The following is a 16,833-nucleotide window of genomic DNA, read 5'->3' on the forward strand; positions in this document are numbered from 1 at the left end:
GAGGTCAGCAAGACTGTATAGACGTCTATATAGTTTCGCTGATCCCTCAGCTCGTCTATACAGTCTCGCTGAGGTTTCAAAGAGACTGTATAGACGAGCTAAGGAATCAGCGAGACTGTATAGACGAGCTGAGGGATCAGCGAAACTATATAGACGAGCTTGGAGATCAGTGTGTCTGTATATGAAGGAGCTGAAGGCCCAGCGAATCCTTATAGAGAAGCTGAAGGGCTAGAGAATCTATATTGTGGCGTGAAGGCCCAGCGAATCTATATAGAGGAGCTGAAGGGTCAGCGAAACTATATACAGGAGCTGAAGGGTCGGTGAATCTATATAGAGGAGCTGAAGGGTCAGCGAATCTATATAGAGGAGCTGAAGGGTCAGCGAAACTATATAGAGGAGCTGAAGAGTCGGTGAATCTATATAGAGGAGCTGAAGGGTCAGCGAATCTATATAGAGGAGCTGAATGGTCAGCGAATCTATATAGAGGAGCTGAATGGTCAGCGAATCTATATAGAGGAGCTGATCGAATCTATATAGAGGAGCAGCGATTATATAAAAAGGAGCGGAAGGACCAGCAAATCTTTATAGAGGAGCTGAATGGCCAGCGAATCTATATAAAGGAGCTGAAGGGTCAGCGGATCTATATAGAGAAGCTGAAGACTTAGAGTGTCTGTACAGGCGAGTTGACGAGCCTGTCTATATAGACGAGCTTAGGGATCAGCATGTCTGTATAGAGAAGCTAAAGGATCGACGTGTTTATATAGAGCAACTCAAGGATCTGTTTCACCGTAGGTGTTATATGGACCTTCTTCCGTAAAATTCGCATCTAAGAGCAAAGGATTTTTCAAAAATCTCCCTACTTACCACATCATGATGTCGCTCCGGATACATGATCTCCTCAAAAGGTTCATTGGCCGATTTCGTTATCAATCCCTTGGTTATGGTCACCGAACGTGATTTAAACGACAGACCACTTGTAAGATTTTCCGGACGCGTGAATGTATATTCCCAACAGGCCCCTGCATAATAATTTAATCTCAAATACAGCGGAATATAAATGAGAAAACCTTGTTCACGATTAATTTCATGATCCAAATTTAGGAAAGGATTATAACTTCGGCTGCGGCATGAGGCATACGATGAATAGCGGGCATCAATTTCCAACGACGATTGTTTGACCTTGGTCTCATGATATTGGGTGATATTACCACGCAGCGAAGTCAGCACTGTGGTCTGCAGCAACACATCAGCATGGGTACCCAACACAGTGGGCACAACATACTTCGTCATGAAGGGCCAGCGTACCGTTTGCATGTTGATATGGGAATCGGCATGAATCAAGAAACTAATACGATCAATTACTGGAAAAAAATCAAGAGATCATTTAGATGTTGAGCAGATTATAAAATCGTTATTAGACTTACAATCATAATAGGTAATCTTCTGATAGGTCCGTTCATTCAAGTAATACGACAGCACCGTTTTGCCTTCCATTTTCAAAATGAATTCCAAATGCAACGGCTTGGTGGCCACAATCGGAGCATCCAAAAGTTTGAGTAGATTTTGTATGTTAATGTATTTGGTGGGGTTACCATTGATGTTCATAAAAGCCTTGAACAAGTTATCCGGCAGGCCACGGGCTTTGATGTATAACTGTTTAAAAGATAAGGAATTAATTGGGGGCCTTCAAAGTGCACCTTTGGGAAAACCTACCGCCATTTGTCCCGTAAATTTACCCAAAGCCTCTGTATCGAATTGTAAATAAGCCACCACGGGTAAATCGGATTTAGGATCACCCACCAAGAAGGCCTGTAGCATGGCACCAATACCGAATTTCGAATCACGATAATCGAAGATGTAATTACCAGTTACCCAATAGCGGGGCTCCGGCTTTTGGGGTAAATGACGATGCATGTAGGATAGAAGACGTCGCCTAAAAAAAACAAAACGAAAAAAGGTTAAAAGTTTGTCGGGAGGATGGTTCCCATTTTTTGAATCTCACAAATTTTGATAGCATGGATATGTGGTCTCCGAAATACTTGTTATGGTGGTCCTATAGTAATTGATCATATGAGGATCGGTTTCACTTTGTATGATGCGATGTATACTTATTAGACGGGCAGCGGTAGGATTGGAGATCAATAGCAGAGTTACAGCCGCAACACGCAGTTCCAAACTGGCATTACGCGACTCGAATATGGGCCAATAGATTTCATAGATCTGAAAGAAAAATAGGAAAAGGCAAAATTACAAGACGTCAGATAATAGGTTATCGGCAGATTTGTTTAATAGGGTCAGGGGATCTATTTAGATGAACTGGAGAGCTCGCGAATCGTTATTAAGGAGCTGAAGTGCCAACGAATCCGTAAGAAAAAGCTGAGGGTTCAGCGAATTGATATGAAGGAACTGAAGAACCAGCGAATCTATATAGAGGAGCTGATGGGTCAGTGAATCGATATAGAGGAGCTGAAGGGCCAGCGGATCTATATAGAGGAGCAGAAGGGCCAGTGAATCTATATAGAGGAGCTGAAGGGCCAGCGAATCTATAGAGAGGAGCTGAAGGGTCAGCGAATCTATATAGAGGAGCTGGCCCTTCAGCTCATCTATGTAGAGGAGCTGCAGGCTCAGCGAATCTATAGGGCAAGCGAATCTATATAGAGGAGCTGAAGGGCCAGCAAACCCATATTGGCAAGCTGAAGGACCAGCTTGTCTCTATAGGCGAGCTGAAGGCTCAGCTTGTCTCTATAGGCGAGCTGAAGGCTCAGCTTGTCTGCAACGGCGAGCTGAAGGCTCAGCTTGTCTCTATAGGCAAGCTGAAGGCTCAGCTTGTCTCTATAGGCGAGCTGAAGGCTCAGCTTGTCTCTATAGGCGAGCTGAAGGCTCAGCTTGTCTCTATAGGCGAGCTGAAGGCTCAGCTTGTCTCTATAGGCGAGCTGAAGGCTCAGCTTGTCTCTATAGGCGAGCTGAAGGCTCAGCTTGTCTCTATAGGCGAGCTGAAGGCTCAGCTTGTCTCTATAGGCGAGCTGAAGGCTCAGCTTGTCTCTATAGGCGAGCTGAAGGCTCAGCTTGTCTCTATAGGCGAGCTGAAGGCTCAGCTTGTCTCTATAGGCGAGCTGAAGGCTCAGCTTGTCTCTATAGGCGAGCTGAAGGCTCAGCTTGTCTCTATAGGCGAGCTGAAGGCTCAGCTTGTCTCTATAGGCGAGCTGAAGGCTCAGCTTGTCTCTATCGGCGAGCTGAAGGCTCAGCTTGTCTCTATAGGCGAGCTGAAGGCTCAGCTTGTCTCTATAGGCGAGCTGAAGGCTCAGCTTGTCTCTATAGGCGAGCTGAAGGCTCAGCTTGTCTCTATAGGCGAGCTGAAGGCTCAGCTTGTCTCTATAGGCGAGCTGAAGGCTCAGCTTGTCTCTATCGGCGAGCTGAAGGCTAAGCTTGTCTATATACGCGAGCTAAAGGCTAAGCTTGTCTATATAGGCGTGCTGAAGGGCCAGCTTGTCTATATAGGCGAACTGAAGGCTCAGCTTCTCTCTATAGGCGAACTGAAGGCTCAGCTTGTCTCTATAGGCGAGCTGAAGGCTCAGCTTGTCTCTATAGGCGAGCTGAAGGCTCAGCTTGTCTGCATAGGCGAGCTGAAGGCTCAGCTTGTCTGCATAGGCGAGCTGACGGCTCAGCTTGTCTGTATAGGCGAGCTGAAGGCTCAGCTTGTCTCTATAGGCGAATTGAAGGCTCAGCTGCATATATAGGCGAGCTGAAGGCTCAGCTTGTCTCTATAGGCGAGCTGAAGGCTCAGCTTGTCTCTATAGGCGAGCTGAAGGCTCAGATTGTCTCTATAGGTGAGCTGAAGGCTCAGATTGTCTCTATAGGTGAGCTGAAGGCTCAGCTTGTCTCTATAGGCGAGCTGAAGGCTCAGCTTGTCTATGTATGGGCGAGCTGAAGGCTCAGCTTGTCTCTATAGGCGAGCTGAAGACAGCATGTCTATATAGACGTTCTGAAGGGTCAGCGAACCTATATAGCTGAAGAGCCAGTGAATCGATGTGAACTCTAATGTATACAACTTGTGACTTACCCTTTCCGCACGATTGGGCGCCAATGATAATGTTGTCCATGCAGCCAAGAATTTGATATCCTGATTCTCCTCACCATTACTGACAATGGGATCCAAGTAATTTGCCACATTGCCAACCTGTAAGTTACTTAAACCTTGCAGATACAGCATTTTGGTGTCGTAGTCGCGGGAACCTGCAAAAAAATGCAAAAATTATCCAAATCTCTTAAAAGTGTAAAGGAGAAGCTGAACTTACTTAAATAAAAATTAAAATACTTCTGGACATAATCCTCAAAAATATCACGATTTATGGCACCGGCAATGTGCACGTTATACACCAAAGTGGCAAAACTTAATATGGCCGCCTGCCTGACATCAGGTCGATCGGGGCCCAACGTGAGAAAAACTTCACATTCCTTAACCAATTCATGGGATAGCTCGAAAATATGAAAAGGCATTGAGACCAGTAATTGGACCGCAATGGTCGATTTGGTTTCTTTTTCCACCACCAAATAACGGGTCAAGAATACTGAAGCTTTAGTGCCAATCCTTGGTATTATTTCATGGAATATGTTGCGTATGGTCTCCTGACGATAGGAGGTACCAATATCCACTTCGGTGTATAATTTCTTTAAAGATTCAAAATCCATTTCAGTTAGTAGGCGTATTACATCGGATACTGTGGCATCATAGGGTTCGGTAAATTTATAATTGGATATCTCAAGACCTTCGGCTAAGTTGTCCAAAAGACGTGAAGCTGTTTTGATAAGGGTTTCCTGTTGCTGTGGATTACGTCCCCCCGTGGGATCATTCAATTCGATGGGTAGTAATTGTAAACCGGTTTCCACTGAACTCATGGAAGTCTCCACATCGATGGGGTTATCGATTGTCGTTTCGTTGAGGAAATTTAGGAGTAGTCTGTGAAAGAAAGGGGAGTTTTTAAGGTTTAAAAAAAGATAGTGGATGTTGATTGCCTTTGTCGAAGTAATTGGTTAAAAATTCTGGCACTGAAACTAATTAAATGATCTACTAATCAATTGGGCGCCAAACTAAACTGATTATTATCAACAAGGAAACTTGCTGGAAATCATTCGTTGTGACAATTGAGAAGGCATGACTGCGAGTAATACTTCATTGAGCGCCAAAGTGACCCTATCATAACTAATAGAACAATTTACGATATTGCGCGCCAACTGACCCTTACTTAATAACTTATGGGAACGATTTCTTGATATTATGGGTTGCAGTGATAGAGTCTTCATGATTAGAAGTAATGCCCCACATTGGGCGCCAAACTTAGCTTAGCACAAACTTTATGTGAAATTGCGTTGGAGAATGGCGATTCCACCCCCCAATACTTACTCTGAATTAATGAACTGAGCTTCACCGGTCGACTCAAAGGTGTGAATCAGTGTCGAACCCTTCACATGAGCCATGCTCAAGAAATATCCCGTCTCCGGATGTGGCAACATACCAAATATGGCCTCATTACCGCTAATCACATTTTGTTGGAAATCAAATTTACACGTATTTGTCGGAACATTACTACGCGTAATGTGTATGGATTCGGCATAGGGTTTACAGGTACTCAGCTCGGGTGTTTTACGTATGGAAATGTAATTCGTTTTGTTCGAAATGAAATATTCCGTTTGACATTCACCATGGATACCCATCTGGAAATGTGGAAAACATTTTAAGATTTAATTTTTAGGTTATTTAAATGAAAACTCACCTCATCCACCACAAAAGCCCCGGACTTTTTGGTCTGAAATTGTATCATTGATGCTATGGCTCGCTTGAAATTGGTAGACCAAATTGGATCGCCTTCCTTGAAGACCAAATGTTTGATGGCCCCCTCAGAGGTAAGGGCAATTTTGAAGGGTTTATAGGTTGGATACATTTCTTTGTTTTGCAGGAACTTTTCACCGGAATTGTTAAGAGTGACATCGTCAATGACGAGCTGGAAGATAAAGGGAAATATTTAATACGATTAGAGATCAGGAGAAAAATAACCCTTGAAGGAAGGAGATGAAGGACAGGGAAAGCCTAGGGAGTCTTTATCCAAGAGTTAATGGTTGAAACTGAAGACCAGGGAGTCTCTCTAGACGAGTTGAAGGCCAGTTGGTCTCTATAGACGAGCTGAAGGCCCAGGGAGTCTCTATAGAGACGAGCTGAAGGCCCAGGGAGCTGAAGGCCCAGGGAGTCTCTATAGACGAGCTGAAGGCCCAGGGAGTCTCTATAGACGAGCTGAAGGCCCAGGGAGTCTCTATAGACGAGCTGAAGGCCCAGGGAGTCTCTATAGACGAGCTGAAGAGCCAGGGGGTCTCTATAGACGAGCTGAAGGGCCAGTGAGTCTCTATAGACGAGCTGAAGGGCCAGGGAGTCTCTATAGACGAGCTGAAGGGCCAGGGAGTCTCTATAGACGAGCTGAGGGGCCAGGGAGTCTCTATAGACGAGCTGAGGGGCCAGGGAGTCTCTATAGACGAGCTGAGGGGCCAGGGAGTCTCTATAGACGAGCTGAGGGGCCAGGGAGTCTCTATAGACGAGCTGAGGGGCCAGGGAGTCTCTATAGACGAGCTGAGGGGCCAGGGAGTCTCTATAGACGAGCTGAGGGGCCAGGGAGTCTCTATAGACGAGCTGAGGGGCCAGGGAGTCTCTATAGACGAGCTGAGGGGCCAGGGAGTCTCTATAGACTAGCTGCAGGCCAGGGAGTCTCTATGGACGAGCTGAAGGGCCAGGGAGTCTCTATGGACGAGGTGCAGGCCAGGGGGTCTCTATGGACGAGGTGCAGGCCAGGGGGTCTCTATAGACGAGCTGAAGGCCAGCGAGCTGGAAGGCCACAGAATTTAATAAGACTCTGTTAAGGGCATGAAGACGATTTTCGGACGATTTCTATAGACTAGCTGCAGGCCAGGGAGTCTCTATGGACGAGGTGCAGGCCAGGGGGTCTCTATAGACGAGCTGAAGGCCAGCGAGCTGGAAGGCCACAGAATTTAATAAGACTCTGTTAAGGGCATGAAGACGATTTTCGGAAGGGTCATCGAACCTATAAAGATGAGCTTTAAAGACCTGGAAGTCTATAAAAATGAGCTGAAGGCCTAGGGAGCCTATGTGGGAGTTGAAGGTAGGGCTAATGATTATATATAAATGAGCTAAAGACAATGATTTCCTAGGAGTATTTAAAGACTAGCTATACATATATCAGAAGGGTGGCGTATTATTTAATGATGAGTACAATTATATGGTAATCCCTCTCGAAAAAACAAAATCTAAGGCTAGACTAATGGCATCAATTCAATATAACGCCTATCTTAGGCGATTCCATCACATTCTATATATATATATAGACATATCTTTATCGTTGTTCAATTTGAATCATTGACGACATTGATCGACCCTTGTATTGAACACTCTGTGATTTTGAATACCAAACACATCGAAATGTGTTGTTGCTCGTTCTGTGTGTTGGCGGGTCAAGAGGTCGCAATGAGGAATCACAGCAGCAGTAGCAGCAAAAATTATTAATTGATTTCAATTGAAATTGGCAAATGAATTGACATTTACGAACCCACAAATACTCTCATATAAACCGAAAACGTGAGATAAAAATTATTACAACAAAAACAAAAAAAAAATACTATAAAGGTGCATGCGTCGACATTAGATTAAGAGGTGTGAATTTTAGCATGCTCCAAAAGAATTACAGATAAGGATGGGTGGAGAATCCTACTTTATTAATTGTTTACTCACCGCTGCCGCCAGTGTACTGTTACTTTGCCTCTGTAATGTTAATTTACCCCTCACTATCCAGCCAGAGGTTGGTGGTGCTGGCAATTCTTCGTCCTGCGGCGCTTTGGCACCAACCTGTACTGTACCCACATATTCGTACAGCATTTGTTTGTTGATGCCGATGATGTTGAAGGCATGATGTGACGCCGGAAATATTAGAAATAAATCTGTAAGAGAAGATTTATATTAGGTGAGGTAGATAACAGGGTATTTATGTAAAAAGGTCCTTCAAGCATATACGTCTTTCTCGTTTAGTCTTTATAGTTTAACATTATTTAAAAGCGCTACAGATGCCTACTCTATGTAAGTGAAATTAAAAAACCGTCTTGTCAAATCATTTTATACCCTTTAACCTTGAGGACACCGGTATTTGGAGGTTTTTTTAAAGCTCTACTACGTTCAATGTTGTGTTTGAGTACTTTTAAAGAAGATAGAGGATGTGCTAATTTAATCCTTCCTTTTGTAACATCTCGTTATTTTAGTCGGAGATTCCATAAAGTACGCATCGTAAATTTACTAAATTACATTTTAATAATTAAAGTAGTATAAGAAAGAATTGATAAATTCGCCCTGAGAAAACTCCAGAGAGAGTATGGGAATGAAAAACTAGCGAAAATGTCAAAACTAAATGGAAATCCTTCAAAATCAGCATATTCAACCATGGTATCTATATAGACGAACTGAAAGCCAGAAAGTCTCTATAGGCGGACTGGATGCCAAGTAGTCTCTATAAATGAGCTAAAGGCCAGGGAGTCTCTGTAGACGAGCTGGAGGCCAGGGGGTCTCCACAGACGAGCTGAAGGTCAGAGAGTCTCTACAGATGGATATCCTTCCAAAAAAAACCCAATACCAGATAGAAATCCTTCAAAATCAACAAATTCACCCTTGGTATAGTTAGGTTTGCCTGATTACTTTTCATGCGGGAAGCTTTTTTCTGAGAGTGCAAAGTAGTTTAATTCTCTTTTGCAAGAAATATATGAAAATCACTGCAGAAACTTGCAAGCAAATGAGCCAAAAAATAAAACAAAAAAGGTGAGAATACATAAAACGCTTTTTTAATTGGCTTAAGTCATCGGCTGGCTTCTTTGTAAAAGAACAAAGGAGCGTAGGGTGAGCAAGTATAAAGCCAGTCAAAAAACGCCTTTTATGTACTCTAACCTTTAGGCTTGCGATGTTAACGATGTTTATAAATTACTTGCAAAAAAGATGTGTACATTTTTTGAGCTCCTCAAAGTAGGCAATACATACGTAAATTCTAAAAATGTGAAAAAAAACACTTTACACAACTTCAGACTGCCGTCATTTCTAAGACACTTGTCCGACAGCTGTTAAAATTATCCCTATGACAGCACATTATATTGTTTACAAGCGTACAAAAGCATTTTGGAGAAAATTTTCCAGAAAAAAAAGTTATTCGTGATGGAATTCAAGTGTGATTTCTATATATTTGGCCGGGAAAACCACTAGTAGCTATCGTTAGAGCACTCCAGCATTTAAATTTTAATAAATCTTTTGTGTATCCTACCATCGCTCGTTACCGTGATACCGGTAGCGTGGCCCGACGGACGGAAGACATCAGTAGAAATGGTTCGAAAAGTAAAGAAGTGACTTGATCGAAACCCGCGTCGCAGTGTCCAGAAAATGGCTCGTGACCGGAACATATCGCAATATTCCATTCGGAAATTATTAAAAAATGAGCTCGGGTTAAAGCCATTGAAATTCCAAAAAGTGCAAGAACTTACACCGCAACAGAAAGAAAATAGGCTCAAAAGAGCTAAAGAGTTGTTTCGCTTGGCCGAAAAGGGTGAACTGCCGAATTTGGTTTTCTCGGATGAGAAAACATTCGTTGTCCAGCAGTTTGTAAATGATCGTGTTTAATTGCCAAAGAGGTCAGCTGAAAATGTGCACCTTCGGTTGGACACCAGAACTCAAGCGCCGGCCATGATGATGGTGTGGGCCGTAGGCCGCCATAACAGCCGATGGTCGCTCTCCGCTCGTATTATTAGACCATGGCATCAGAATAAATGCCGAATACTATCGCGAAAATATTCTGGAGGGTGTATTGAAGCAGGATTCAACACCAACAGAATACGTCTAAGAATGATTACAAAATAAGGTTCCTTACATTATTTCCAGCGCACAATGGCCACCAAAATCTCCGGATACCAATCCGTTGGACTATAGTGTCTGGAGTATTTTGGAAAGCAAGGTTGGCACTAAAATAATACCAAACTGTCGATCACCTCAAGCAAGCGCTTCACCGGGAACGGGCCAAAATACCGCAGAGAAACATTCGGGCAGAGTGTGACGGTTTCATTGGCCGTTTGAAGGCCATAATTCGTGCCAAAGGTGAGCAATTCGAACAAATCTAAACTTAAGGTGCAAGTACATAACAAGCTTGAAGTCATGGCTAGGCATATTAATGTCAAATTATAATGGAAAACGACGGCAGGGTTTTAGTGCGGATCTGTAATCCCTTTATGAAATGTAACAAAATATGCCTAGCCATGACTTCAAGCTCTTTATGTACTTGCACTCTTATTCTAAAATTTGATGCTATTTCCGAAACATTTTGCTCTCATTAAATAGAATTAAAAAAAATTATATCCAAGTTTTGGAATAGACAACTTATAACGATACCTCCAGATATTCGGTATTATGATGTTTTGTGTCACACTTTTCACTGACATTGTTTCAAATTTGGTATTTGGAGTTCGCAATGTAGTACCTCCTATAAAAGAAAATTTGGTGTTCGTTATAGGCAAAGTCTACGTTTTCCTATAGCTCCATATATCTGTAACACCTGTAGTGGTATTCTCTAATTCATTTTTTAACTGTATGTAATAGCTGTCGCAACCTAAATAGTATGTGCCATGTTTTTTTTTGGTTTAAAAATAATGGAGAGCACCTAAAATTATGCTATGGAAAATGTCACTTTACAGATGAGTCAGAGGGATAGACGTACGAATTGTATTCTAATGTAGAAATCATGGCACAATTAATTCAAGATAAAGTCATTTCCAATAATAATGTCCAGCTCTGCACTTTCTGTCATTTATCTTGTTAAATTAAACTCCATTGAAAATAGGCTCCCATCTTTGATTTGTGTATATTCAATGGATTTATGAATATAAACATTTTGACAATGAAAGGTTGTCAAATGTCCAATAAAATTGTAAACATATTGTAAAACAAGGTTACCTTTTTAATTCTACCATGGTAGAAATATTTTTTATAAATATTTACATTCTTTATTTTTTCAATATGTTTGTAAATCCATTGTATATACGGAAATAAGAGATGGAAACTTGTTACTATTCAGTGAAATTTGACAAGGTAAATTACAAAAAAGACGGATATGGATATTATTATTTGAAATGACATTACCTTGTATATACTCTTTATGGGCGTCAAGTGGTTTTACTTATGTCCGTCTGTTGAAATCACAATATTAATGACAGATCATTAAAACATAGCTCGTGCCCTGATAAAAATCCTAACATTCTGGTATTGACTACTATATATCGTTCTGTCTACATTTAGGTCATTGTAGAATGAAGAAGGTAAAGTCATGCAATCATAAGTTCACATTTTTTTTTTTAAATTATTCATTTGACAACATCTCATTGTCAAAATAGACAAATCAGAGGTCGGAATCTGCCTTCTATGCAGTGAAATTTGACAAGGTAAATTGTAGAAAATACAGAGGTGGAAGAGTTTATTTGAAATTACTTTACCTTCTTAATTTTACCATGATTTATGTAGCTCAAGGTTAAATTAAGAAGGTAAAGTCATTTCAAATAAAAACGTCCATCTCTGTATTTTCTGCAATTTACCTTGTCAAATTTCACTGCCTAGAAAATAGGTTCCCATCTCTGATTTTTGAATATTCAATGAACAATTTAAACAAATGATTGCACGGCTCTACCTTCTTAATTCTACCATGGCTACAATAAAAGGAGGTCGAATAAAACAACCTCTGAAGTAATTTTTTTCTTTCAAAACATATACGCTATTTTTATGTGAATGTGTATTGTTTTTATACCCTCCACCATAGTATGGAGGGTATATTAAGTTCGTCTTCCCGTTTGTAACACATCGATATATACATCTTGATCAGCATAAAATTCTATGTTGATTTAGCGATGTCCGTCCGTCTGTGGAAATCACTCTAGCTTCTGAACGAAATGAAGTAGGTTGATAAAATTTTACTCAAATGTGTATTATGTCTGCAGGACTTTTGGTATTAAAAAAGGATGGTGTAGGTCCACGTTTCGGTATAGCCTCCATATAATGGTACCTCCTTTTTTCGGTATTTTGGTGATTTAAGCGACATTATTCACCGGAAATGTTTTAAATTTGGTATTTGAAGTAGTAACGGATGCTACAGCATATGACAGAAAATTTTCTGTGCAAGTCCACGTCTTCATATAACCCCCTTATAACGGTACCTCCCGATATTCGGAATATTTATGGTTTATGACAAAAGTTGCCTATGCAGGTCCACTTCGTCGTATAGACCCTAATATTACGGCTACATTCGATATTTTTAAGATTTTAACAGATTATATTTTTTCGAAAATTGCCAAAATCGTTCCAAATGGTGGAGGGTATTGAAAGATCAGCCCGGTCGAACTTACAGCTTTTTTACTTGTTAATTTTATTATTAAAATTTTAATTTAAAATTTCCGATTTTCAATTTTAACCTAAAACTCCGTTGTTCCTCTACGAAGAAGTCAGCCGATGACTTAAGCCAATGAAAAAAAAAAAACGTTTTATATATTCTCACCTTTAGAGTATTTTTGGTGTTTTGATCTTATTTTTTAATAAACATTTTCTGTTGCAAGAGGTAAAATAAACCCCAAATATAACGCTACACCCCCGAAATGGACTATCTATTTATGTTTTGGGTTCGTATTTTTGGTTGATATTCTAAATAACTGCTCAAAACTTCACCTTTGAGGCAGTATAAATACTACTAAGGTAAGAATACATAAAATGATTTTTTTAATGGCTTAAGTAATCGACAATCTTTATCTTAAAAGAAGCAGAGGGTGCACAAGGCCGAAATTGCAATAAGTCTGACTAGAACTCCTTTTTCCTTTCATCTTTTACGAAGAAGCCAGCCGGCGACTTAAACCAATCAAAAAAAGCTATTTATGTTCTTGCACCTTTAGAATGATGGTAAAAGTAACAATGGGACTAACTCGTCTCCTTTTAAAAAAATTATAAAAATTTAGTCACATTTTCAAGCGATTTTTATCACTGTTTGATTTTTATCACTGCTCCTTTAATTTATTGGAATATCATAAATAAAAATACATATTCTACCCTATTTCTTTGAGCTGTGTTTATTAAATCCATATCTCTCCTCACATCCAACTTGAAATATACAAATATTTTGAAGATTTTCGACAGTCCTCATACTGAAGGGTATAAAAACTTTGACTATGAATTTAACTCCGGATTCACTGATTAAAAACTCATTAAAAATTCAATAAATACATCTTATTTTTATTGAATGAATCTAGAGTACGAATTGGATTTTTTTTAATATTTGACCTTGGGCCCATAATAATTTGCACATAATTTTGTTTGACATAACATATTTCCAAATAATAAACAATGAATGACTGCTTTTTTTTGCAAAACATATCAAAAATTTAATGCGGGCATTCGATTTCCTCTGAATTGAGACAAAAAAAATCTTTATCAACACCGAAAAAAAAAAAGAAACAGCAAAAAGACGAAGACGACGAAAGCGAGAAAGGACCGGCTAGCAGCAAAAACATTTACTGGGTAATGTGAAATTAACTAAAAACAATTACGTCATTTAAAAGTTTTGAATTTGAATTAAATTTTTTTATTTAAATAAAAAAAAACAGTGATTACATACACACTAACACGGAGCACTTGAAGCGCCTCATGTTTTAGGCGTTATTTGATTGGAGGGGGTCACAAATTTCACTTGATATTTGATTCTGATTTGATTTTCTTTTTATTTCAATACTCGTTGAATTAAAAGAAAAAGAAGCCGAGCCGGAACGGTCGTTGCACTTTATCTTTGGTGATTTAGATAGATGTGTTTTGTTGTTGGTATTGTTATTGTGTATTAAAATATTGCGGGATCGTTTTATGACATTACGAAGGGAGATAAGGCCGACCCCTCTCTTTATGTTTGTTTATTTGTTTGCGAGATTTTCTTATTAAATTTGTTTTAGGTTTTTCCGTTTTTCAATACATTTTTGTTTTAATTTTCAATTTTTACGGCAAACAAATTTTGTCCGCTTTTTTCGCCACAGATATTTGGAATGATTATTTTTCGTCAACCAAAGGTCTGCCAGCACAATTGTTGGAATTGGTGGTGATAAAGTATTGAAATACAACACCACACATGCACACACACACACAAAATAAAATCAAATTCAAATCGCGCTTTCTTTCCGTCCGCCAAACGAATCGGAAAGTTATTGCTCGGTTGTCCGTTACTCTCGCGTTTCAAACTGCTACTGATCTTGAAAACTCGCAAAGTTTGTTTTAAGATTTCTTTCAATGATTCTTTGAGGCCGTCCGTCATGGCTGCCGCTGATGCTGCTGGGTTTCAGCTCGCTCCAGAGCTCCTATCAGCGAAATGTGAATTTCAATCTCTGAATTAAAGAGAGTCTTGTGTTTTGACATGAAAATTGCTCTTACAGGAGAAGAGAGAGTATTTTCAATTCTCTCCGCCAGCCTCCTCTCTCCTCTCCTCTACCTAGACTAAGCGCAAGGATTCCCATTTCCATCCACTGTTTGCAAAATTTCCCAATTGCGTTTTTTTGAATTTCCCACACACATTGTAACTGACCATTTAACTAATTGAACTGAACTTCAACTTACGCACTCCCAAGAACACACACACACATAGGCACGCATGCATGCCTACACATCGACATGCCCGGAAAGAAGCCCAGCCATTGACATAACAGCACATCATAAAAAGGCCATTGGTTGGAAATTTCTCTTACAGAGCATATGGTTTTTTTGCAATGTCATTTTGGGGCACAGTGGTTTACCTGCCTTTATAAATATGTAAATTAGCATTGGGAGAGGGAAAGAGGAGAGCTTCTTTCAAAAGATCTTCCATAGATAGATGGCCGTATATAGGTGTCAAATGATTAGAAAATCGATTATAGGTTCATAATGGATATTAATTGGATGCTTCAAAGGTGCTCCATAGGACTTATATAGATAAATTGAAGATTGTCTTTAGAACTCATATTTTAGGCAAGAATACATAAAACACTTTTTTTGACTGGCTTCAGTCATCGTAAAATAACAAAAGAGCTTATAGCCGAAATTAACCCTGGACCTGCACAGACAACTTTTGTTATAAGCTATTACAATATTCAAATCACGAAACTTCATCAAAATACCGAATATAGAGAGGATCCTTTATATCGGGGCTGTACGAAAACCTGCACATACATAGACAATTTTCTGTCACAGGCTGTAGTACCTATTAGGAACTTAAAATAGGAAATTTGAAACAAATTCGGTGAAGATTGTACCTAAAATCGCCAAAATACCGGATATAGGGCGGTAGTGATATATGGGGCCTATACGAAGACCTGAACCTGAATACACAATTTTTGTCATAGGCTGTAGTACCCATTACGAATTCTAAATATAATATTTGAAACAACTCCGCTGAATAATGTCCACAAATTCGTCAAAATATCGAATGATGGGGGGTACCGTTGTATGTGGGCTATACAATATGGTGGACCTATGTAGACATTTCTCTTCCAGGGGGTAAAGTGCTTAGAAAGAACTACTAGTATAGAGTTTTAGAAAATTGCATTGAAAAATGTAGCTAAAATCATAAAATACTGAATATAGGGATGATTTACAAACGTATTGACGAACTCAATATACCCTCCATACTATGTATGGTGGAGGGTATAACAAAGAGTCCAAGCTTCAACTATATTTTTTAATAAATTTCTCATTACCCCCTCTTTATAACATTTAGCAGCATTGCTTAAATTTGCAAACGATCACATAAGAGAAACAAGAGAACCCTTAGAATAAATCCGAAAATGTAAAACAGCGCATATATAAACAAGTAAATGCTCTATCAGACGAAATGTTTTTTACATATGCTATATCAAAATTTCCATTTGTAGAAGTTTCACATAGAGTGTGATACATGGACGACAATTCAGTTGTGAAATACATGAGTAAAGTACATACCTGCTTTTTCGATCACAGCGAGCCCTATTTTCATTGGAATATATAATTTAATCAAAAGTGTTGTTTGTTTGTTCGTTGTGTGAAAATATATAAAGGCTCTGTTCCAAAAACTCCAAGAATCTGCTAGTTTTGCAAATTTCCTGAAAAAAGAAAAGTATCATAATTTTCCAGAAAAATACCCATGGTACAATGAAATAAAGGTAACCTCATTTCAAATTAGCATTGTCAACTCTACAATTTTTAATGCATAAAAGAAACGTCTCTGATTTAGATGGTATACAATGGATTTATGAAAATAGATTTTGATAATGAGATGTTGTCAAATGAATAATTTTGAAAAAAATTGTAAACATATGAGTGCATGACATTACCTTCTTAGTTCTACCATGAATGTAACCCAAGAAAATAAAACAAGTAAAAACCAACTAAGTTCGGTCGGGCCGAACTTTTAATACCCTCTACAATTTTGAAGGAACTTGAAATCTTTAAATTGTTTACGAAATTTAAAGAGCGAAAAATATTGTGCAATTGTCAATGAGAACATGGTATAAGAATGCGTTACACACATGGTAGAAGAATATAGGTAGACGCATCGACACAGCTGCTGGGACAATGAACTGTCAAACCAATTTTGGAATTGAAAATGTTGAATGAAAAATTATTTAAATTTGTAAAAATTGTTGCAAAACACGATATACAATAACCTCTGAATGACGTCGTATAAGAAAACATATAAAAATTGACTTAGCGCTGATGCATCTACCTGTATTCTT

The 16,833-nt window shown here is 39.4% G+C and overlaps 1 protein-coding gene across 1 annotated transcript in view; it reads right to left on the reverse strand.

Annotated features, from left to right (window-relative positions):
- LOC101899326 (uncharacterized) overlaps positions 1–14,395 on the reverse strand; it is a 28,893-nt gene extending 14,498 nt beyond the window's left edge. The window contains exons 1-10 of the mRNA XM_005191001.4: positions 13,725–14,395; positions 7,790–7,995; positions 5,772–5,999; positions 5,402–5,712; positions 4,296–4,957; positions 4,061–4,233; positions 2,003–2,220; positions 1,714–1,933; positions 1,425–1,653; positions 865–1,361 (exon numbers count right to left, since the gene is read on the reverse strand). Coding sequence (XP_005191058.1) covers positions 865–1,361; positions 1,425–1,653; positions 1,714–1,933; positions 2,003–2,220; positions 4,061–4,233; positions 4,296–4,957; positions 5,402–5,712; positions 5,772–5,999; positions 7,790–7,995; positions 13,725–13,755 — 2,775 coding nt within the window. The 5' untranslated portion in view covers positions 13,756–14,395. The remainder of the gene's footprint in view (positions 1–864; positions 1,362–1,424; positions 1,654–1,713; positions 1,934–2,002; positions 2,221–4,060; positions 4,234–4,295; positions 4,958–5,401; positions 5,713–5,771; positions 6,000–7,789; positions 7,996–13,724) is intronic.
- Between the last annotated feature and the right edge of the window lie 2,438 nt (positions 14,396–16,833).

The sequence above is a fragment of the Musca domestica genome, unplaced genomic scaffold (genome assembly GCF_030504385.1).
Source record: "Musca domestica strain aabys unplaced genomic scaffold, Musca_domestica.polishedcontigs.V.1.1 24, whole genome shotgun sequence".
In the NCBI taxonomy this organism is placed as follows: domain Eukaryota; kingdom Metazoa; phylum Arthropoda; class Insecta; order Diptera; family Muscidae; genus Musca; species Musca domestica.